Source organism: Melampsora larici-populina, assembly GCF_000204055.1.
Source record: "Melampsora larici-populina 98AG31 unplaced genomic scaffold MELLAscaffold_19, whole genome shotgun sequence".
NCBI classification, from domain to species: domain Eukaryota; kingdom Fungi; phylum Basidiomycota; class Pucciniomycetes; order Pucciniales; family Melampsoraceae; genus Melampsora; species Melampsora laricis-populina.
Window position 1 is genome coordinate 1183329 of NW_006768783.1, and position 8162 is coordinate 1191490.

An 8162-nucleotide genomic window follows, 5' to 3' on the forward strand; every position below is an offset into this window, starting at 1 on the left:
CTGTATATCAAGCTCAGATGATGTGGATATTGCAAGATGAAATTCCTCAACACGTGGGAATTTTTATTGATGATGGTGGTATTAAAGGACCTGAATCAGATTATAATAATGAAGTATTAAAAGAAAATAATGGTATAAGAAAATTTATTTGGGAATATGCCGTGGTTTTAGAAAGAATGTTGTTCAGGATTGAAGAAGCAGGACTTACTGTGTCTGGAAAGAAGTTTGCTGTGTGTGTACCTGCTTTGGAAATTGTTGGACATATTGTAAGCAAGAAAGGAAGGAGTATATCAATTAAAAAGAAGAATAAGATTCAAAGTTGGCCAACTCCAACAAATAAAACTCAAGTATTAGGATTTTTGGGCACGTGTATATATGTAAGAATGTTTATTCCTAATTTTGGTCATTTGGCAGCACCTTTAAGAAGGCTTACAAGATTAAAAGTGGAGTTTATATGGAGTCAAGAGTGTGAGGATGCTTTTAATTTATTGAAGAAGATTGTTGGGGAAGATATAATATTATCAGCTTTGGATTATAATGAAGAAGCAAGTCCAATTATTCTAGCCGTGGATTCAAGTCATATAGCAGCTGGAGGAGTATTAATGCAAGCGGATGGAAATGGGGAAGTCAGGCCAGTATTCTATGAATCAGAAGTATTTACTGAGGTGGAATCAAGGTATTCTCAACCCAAATTAGAGCTATGTGACGTGGCAAAGATTCTTAAAAAGTTCAGAACAAAGTTATGGGGTCAACATTTTGAATTACAAGTGGATGCAAAGGCTTTAATTCAGATGATTAACACGCCAAGTTTACCTAATGCTGCTATGACAAGATGGGTAGCTTTCATTCAATTATTTTCATTTGATTTAGTTCATAAACATGCTAAAAGCTTTGGAATGCCAGATGGATTATCAAGAAGAATGCGTGGAAGTGATTCAGATTCAGCTGAGAGTTTTAATGAGGAGGATAAAGATATTAAAGTATATGAAAGTTTTAAATTGCAGAATGAGGATTTAACATCAGAAAAAGAGGAGGAAGAGAGTGGAACAATTTGGGCGCAAGAAGGTGTTTGGAAGTATTTACAAGAGTATTTAACAACTTTAAAAAGACCTGAAGGATGCTTGGATGATGAGTTTCAAAGGCTTAAGAATAGAGCTCCTTCTTATTACGTGGAAAATGAAAGATTGAAGAAAAGAGGAGTACCTTATGGAAGATTGGTTGTTTCAAATTTAGAAGGACAAAGGTTTGTTTTAGAGAAATTACATGAGGAATTAGGACATAGAGGAATTGAGGAGACTTATAAAAGATGTTTGGTAAGATTCTGGTGGCCTGAAATGAAGGAATTTGTTAGAGATTGGGTATTGACGTGTGAAATATGTCAGAAGAAAAGTTCAAAGAAAGAAAAAGAAATGGGAAGGGCAACTGGTGAAAGTACTTTATTTGGAAGAGTGAGCTTGGATGCAATTCATATTAAGGCGGGTAATTATAATTATGCTATAATAGCTAGAGATGATTTAACTGGATGGGTAGAAGCTGCACCTTTAAAGAAGTTAACAGCACCTGCAGTGGCCAAATTTATTACTAAAGAATGGTTAATGAGATATGGTTCTGTTAAATGTTTTACTGTGGATGGAGGTTCTGAATTTAAAGGGGTATTTAGAGATGCAATTGCTATGTCAGGATCAAAGTTAGGGGAATCCACGGCATATTGGCCACAGTCAGAAGGAATGGTTGAAAGAGGTCATAAGGATATTAAAGGAGCTTTGGTAAAATTAAGTGATGAGACTGGGACTTCTTGGGAAACATTTCTACCTCAAGTATTATTTGCAGACAGGATTTCCACGAAAAGAACCACTGGATTATCTCCTTATGAGATGTTATTTAATCAACTAGCAATTTTACCCGTGGATTTGGAAGCTGGGACATTTTTAGGTATTGATTGGGATATTATTTACACTGGAGAAGATTTATTAAAAGCAAGAATGGAACAATTATTGGGAAGAGAAGAATTAATTAAGAAGGCTTATGAAAAGATGATGAAGGCAAGAGTAGATGGAATTATATATTGGGACAAGAAAAATGCGCATAGATTAAGAAATCCATTAGAGAAGGGAACTTTGGTATTAACTTATAACAAAAGTTTAGAATTTCAATGGGGAAAATTATTTAAAAATAGATGGAATGGGCCTTATAAGGTAGTTGAACAACATATGGGAGGTGCTTATATTCTAGAAGAGTTAGATGGAACTCAATTATCGCGAAAATATGCTGCTGAACATGTTAAAAGATTTTATCCTAGGGGTGTGGCAATATTAGCAGAAGAAGAGGAGGTGGGCATTGAAGAGGAAGAGGCGCAATTATAAGTATAAATTACCACTAATAATATTATTAATTTCAAAAGATAAAAATATATATAAAAGATTAAAAGAATTAAAAGACCAGAATAAAAATATAAGATAAGATTTAAAAAAAAAAAAAAAAAAGGATATGTTTCACTAGTTATCAGTATAATAATTATATTAAAATTTTAAAAGAAGATTAAAAATGTACAAGTTAAAAGATATAAAAAAAAAATTAAGGAGAAGAAGGGAAAAGGCGTGGATCAAGCCAGCTTGGAAGTTCATAAATAGTAGGAGTATATTCAGAATAATTATAATCAGTATAAGGAGAATTTACAGCGGGAATTACAGGAGGACTATTATTAACATAATTAATTAGAGGAGGTTCAGTATTAGGAGGATTGGTAGAAGGAGTACTGTAGGGGGATAAAATAGCAGCATTTGCACGCTCAGCATGATTAAGGAATGGAATAAAAGTTGCTACAGTCAAACACTCATCTTCACCCCTTCTTGAAACATACTCAGCTATAGAATGTGCACGCAACAAATGATAATGATTATTAATTATGTTTGGAACTTCAAAGCCTGCTTCTTTAAATTGTCTGATTGTATCATCCAGGATCCTCCAAGAATGCCAATTCTGATAAGTTATATAATCAGTTTTCCACGCCAGGTTATGTTCATATAATCTTTCAAAAAATGGATCAGATGTAGTAAAGTTGGTTTCAATTGATGAAGTAATAGAGGGATTAGGGGAATCAGGTGCTGAAGGCGTGTTATTTAAATTAATATTATAAGGGTTAAGGAAATTTATTCTGATAGGAGTATTAGGCGTGTTTGGTGGAGGGTAATTGTTGGCAGGAGAATTAGGTACAGGTGAATTATTGGATGAAGGCGCTGAGGGGTAGGCTATTAAAATTAAATAAAGAAAAGACATTAAAAATTAGTAAAAGAATTAAATAAAAACATTGAAACTTATTATAAAGAAAAGAAGAAAGAAATTGGACTTACAGCATATTATTCCTAGACTATGGCATCTTTGGCAAGCAGGATTGATTTGATAGTGGCAGGAGGAGTTTACCATCCGGCATTGGACACAAGGTGAAGCTACAGAAGGTGAAACAGTGTTGACCATATTGGAAATAAAGGAAAATTCGAGAATTTAGTGATTTGGAGTGTTTAATTGAATTGTTTAATTGATAAACTGGGGGCAGTTTGGAAGAAGAGGAGGATGTGGTGATCAATTTATGGGATCAATTAAAAAATTCACAATTACCAGTTTACCAGTTTATTAGCAGGATTCAGCAGGAAAGAAAATTCGAAATGGAGGTTTTTGATCAATTGTAGCTCTTGTAGGCTTATGTATTGGTCATTAGGTCAACATTACATCATTTTATTTCACATTATATATTAAGATCATTATAGTTTACTTACAAATTTATTACAAAAAGAAAGAAAGAAAAACATAAGAAAAATTCGAAATTATAGGTATAAAGGTTGGAAAATGGTTTTTAGGTTAGTAAAAATAAATTTATGGGTATTATGAGGTTAGAATATGAAAGAACAACATTATATGATACTATGACAATTTTAATCTTCAAGGTTGATAAGTAGAAACAGAAGTTATTAGGAAAAAAGCACTTTTTCGAAGTTGGTAAACAAGAGGTACACGTGTAGTTTGGTTGTGTAATAGTGGTAGTGATGGAATTTAAGGTTGCCAAGAGGATTTTCCGGGATTTTTAAGGCTATAGATGATGATGTAATATTACATGAGCAAGAAAGGCTTAGTAGTAGCTGTGAAAAGTGAAGAAAATGGGTGAAATTCGTGGAAAATGGAGGTTTTCAGCTAATTACATATGTCAAATGACGTCAGAATAGGTTGGTAGATGGCTCATTCAGCGCAGAAGAGTGGATTACATAATGTACAAACTTTAAATCATTAGTAACGGAGGTTTGTGTAAAAAGTTATAAGGCAAATAAAGAATTGGTGTGAATCTCGAATTTACAGTCACAAGTCATATGTAACACTAAAAACCTTAACTTCACAACTCAATATCTTACTCATCACTCATCAGAAGTAGGTCATGTAGGTGTCAGAAATGATCAGTAACACGTGGACTACAAGATGCACTTTAGTAATCAAAAATTGGAGCACATCTGAAAAAATTCGTAATCTCAAAAATTGGTTTTCAGCTAGTTTACAAGGAAAAAATCACCTGTATTCATCATAAGAAGTGCTGTACATCATATTATTGCGTCATTGATCACTTTTAGCTGTGAAAATTACATCATTTATTAGTAACAAAACCATTACATTGCGTCATCATAGGGTTTTTAGGGAATTTTGGGCGGATTTGATTGGTTTTGAGGCTGTTGACCATTGTAAAAGTTCTAGTACATTGTTATATATACTTTGAGAGGGTTTTGGGACTGTTGTTCCCCTTTTTTTTCTTTATCATTTACGCCATTATTATTTTGTTTATCATCATAAACTTATTTTAATAGTACCTGTTCACTTAAATACGCCCTTTATTACAGTTATAAAGAGAAATTTACTTTAGTTTTATAGTCATAAAGACTTATTGGGAATAATATCAATCAGATATTGCTTATTTTTTTTCAGTTATCAATTGGGAATAACACTATAGCAGTGTTGATAGTAATACAAAGTGTGCTTTTGAAGTTAAAATTACGTGTGAAGTTATATTTCTCTGGTGCCTTATCAGTACTCAATACAACAGAGCTCTTTCTGATTGTGTTGTTTTAGAAGAGCAGTCCTTAGACAACTTCTACTAGTCATTTTATTAGTAGATTATCCTCTTCCAGCTCTGTATAACCCTTGTTGGGTTATAAGTTCTACAACGTGAGGAAGCGTGTAATGCTTTCGCTGGATGAAAGGGTGTCAGCAGCGGCAGTGGGTAAAGAAGATGGTGAGTACTGACGCTCTTTCTTCAGAACTAAGAAGTCATGCGACGGGAACACCACTGCTGGTGACGGGGTTGCGTATAATGAGTGTAAGGAGCATGAGTTTCACCGTTGGCCACTCGGGGATGTTGTTGCAGACATTGTGTGTTGAATCAAAGCAGATGACGCCTTTGCCGTGTAATAGTAACTGCTGTCTTTGCCAGGGGGATATGAGTCCGATTTGGATTCTTTTGTGACTGGGGCGTATGTCGTTGTGAACCGAGTAACCGCGGTCGGTTAGTCTTTGACACCACTTCATAAGAGAAGGGATGATACTGGGATCGAGACGTTGAATGCTTTTGGAGGCGTTACGGACTACGTTGCGAAAATTGGCGTAGGTAACTCGTAAGGCCTTGGGGATGACGGACAGGGTGCGATGTTCGTCCTGGCCATTCGAATAATGTCAATAAATGAGGCTGTGGGACTAGGGAAAAGGGATGTAACAAACGGGGAATAGGTCTGGACAACGCAGGAGGCGCTGAATAGTGCGCCAGGTGAGTCCTTCAAGGATGCGATCATTGAGCCAGGATTTAACTACCTGAGGCATATGCATGTTACGCATGTCCTCGACGGAGAACGGGTTGTGGTTCTCATGTTTCCAATACCATTCAAACTCCATCTTGCCGGTTAATGTTTTCTTGAGGAGAAAGCAAGCTGGGCACTGGACTTTGATGGAGCCGGATGATTGGCGTGCAAGTTCGGTGAGAGTACTTTTCTTTTGAGTACAAGGATTGCCTGACGCATTGCAATTGTAGATCTCAGTCCAGAGGTGCATGCGTTTAGGACCTCTCTTATTGGAAGCGGGAGGTTTCGGCGCTTTGACTTCGCCAGAGGGTAAGTGCAGAGTCCCATTGAAGCGGCGGCCTTTAGTGACCCAACGTGAGGATGTGCACATAGCGAAGACGAGTTCATTTTCAATTCCGGCCTTCTTGGGTAAGGTGATACGTAGTGGGTGTCTATCGCCGAAGTCAGGTGGGTTGCAAGACACATCTCTAACATAACGAAGAGAATTTGGATTGAAGTCGAAACCCGGTGTTGGTGGTGCAAGATAGGCCAAAGGCAGCGGCACAAAATCGTGAATGTCGGTGCAACAAGGGTACCAATCAAGACCACTCCGGATGGTACGGCTGTGACGAGTACGGGGGCGAGGTTGAAGTTTGAGGTAATCTCCAGCTGGCTTCGAACGGCTCGTAGCGCGAGGCTTGTGAGGCTGCATCGTCGTCGTGCGCTGTGCGTCGTAAGGCAAGTTGGGCCAGAGTCAGATTTCTCAGAGAAGTACAAGTTCCTCTGCTCGCTATCGTTGACATACCCTGCCTTTTCATGCGTGAAAGCGGCCTTGGTGCCAATCTTTGCTCCATACGCGACCTTTGCAGGTAGGATACTTTTAAGCCTCGCATCCGTCAATGGCAATGATTGCCGCTGCCGCTTTTCCGTCATAATCAGTTACGCGGAGCGCAAGAAATCCTCGCGTGGATGGATTCCGCGAAAATGCGAGCTCGAATGAAAATTATTTGCATGCTATTAGCCAAACTTATGCCTTGCGCTATAGCTGAGGCCTGGTAATTGTCATAAGCGGACATTATCGCCACGCCTTTCCATTGCGAATTCATGCTCCTCCTTACGAAGACGTCCTTCGCCAATTGTTTAATTTTGGTCGTCGAAGCCAGGGGTCTCCGGCGTATGCGGTCCCGTTGGTTGAGATGTGAACCTTGATATTCATTAAATCGACATTTGGCTCAGTCATCATCTTTCTCCTTATGCAGGGAAGTCGTACTCACCGCCGTTTGCCTTTCACGCCTCGCGGCTCAGCGGATAGACAAGCTTTGCAAAAACAAATCACTTTTTGCGGCACACGCCCGGTATATAGCCCCGCTTCGCGGTGCTCGGGTCAATAGGAACCGCATCTCGCGCGGCGTCTATCCGGAGGCAATGAGTTCAAACTTTTCTCAGAATGACACCGTCTGACGGTCATGAACTCGTCAAGTTGTCAATTCAAATCATTTGAAAACAATTCGGCCCAAAACGATATTTACACCACAGAGGTGTCTTGGCCGGCTACAGGCGGCCATGTCAGGCCAGCCGCAGACCGCCAGCGCTTGCATAGGGGCAGGCCGTCTGCAGATGGCCCTCACGCAAGACGTCTGCCAGGCGCCTGCTGGCCTTGCCTGCAGGCCACCTGGATTTCGCCTGCAGACCGGCTGTAATCCGGCTTTCGACGGCCAGCTGGCTTGATGGCCCGACACAATTGCCGTTTTTTTAGCCCTTTGACTCGCTTTCCCGGTCATTTGCAGGCATTCGGATGTTGGTCGGGTGGGCTCAGCTCAGCTCAGGGCACACAAATTTGACAAATCAAACACTTGATTTCACAGTCACAGTCCGTTATCTACAAGTCAGATACAACATTTCTAATACAAGCCTGATGAGAGAGGGGAGCTCCAGAACGCAAAAGAAAAGAACAAATTTTGAAGAAGAACCAATCCACAACAACATATTGTAATACTAATAATGTTGCATTAGTTTTGTCATTTCAAGATTAGTTTCCAAAACGATCATTTGAATGGATTGGCCATTCACTTCTGGCTTCTACGTTGCGGTATTTAAAGATTAATTTTTAATACTATCATAAAACCCACGATGATGAACACCGGAAAAGGCAGAGGAAACTACCCACAAGGTTGAGATGACAATCACTACTGCTATAGATAAAGGAGACTATGATGTTGAGGTAGGTGGGTTCTTGATGGGTGTTGATAAAAGGTGAGTAGTTGTCAATTGAGGCGATAAAATCAAGCCCACAGTAATGAAGCGTTTTGCGGTCTTGCATGACTGAATCGACATACGAGAAGGGCAAGGACATGA

At 38.9% G+C, this 8162-nt stretch overlaps 1 protein-coding gene across 1 annotated transcript; it reads right to left on the reverse strand.

Annotated features, from left to right (window-relative positions):
• Positions 1-5304: 5304 nt before the first annotated feature.
• On the reverse strand, positions 5305-6519 carry MELLADRAFT_106770 (uncharacterized protein; the record flags this gene model as incomplete). Its single annotated transcript, XM_007410219.1, has 2 exons — positions 5305-5688; positions 5752-6519. 2 exons carry the CDS (start codon positions 6517-6519, stop codon positions 5305-5307), a joined length of 1152 nt encoding a protein of 383 aa, XP_007410281.1.
• Between the last annotated feature and the right edge of the window lie 1643 nt (positions 6520-8162).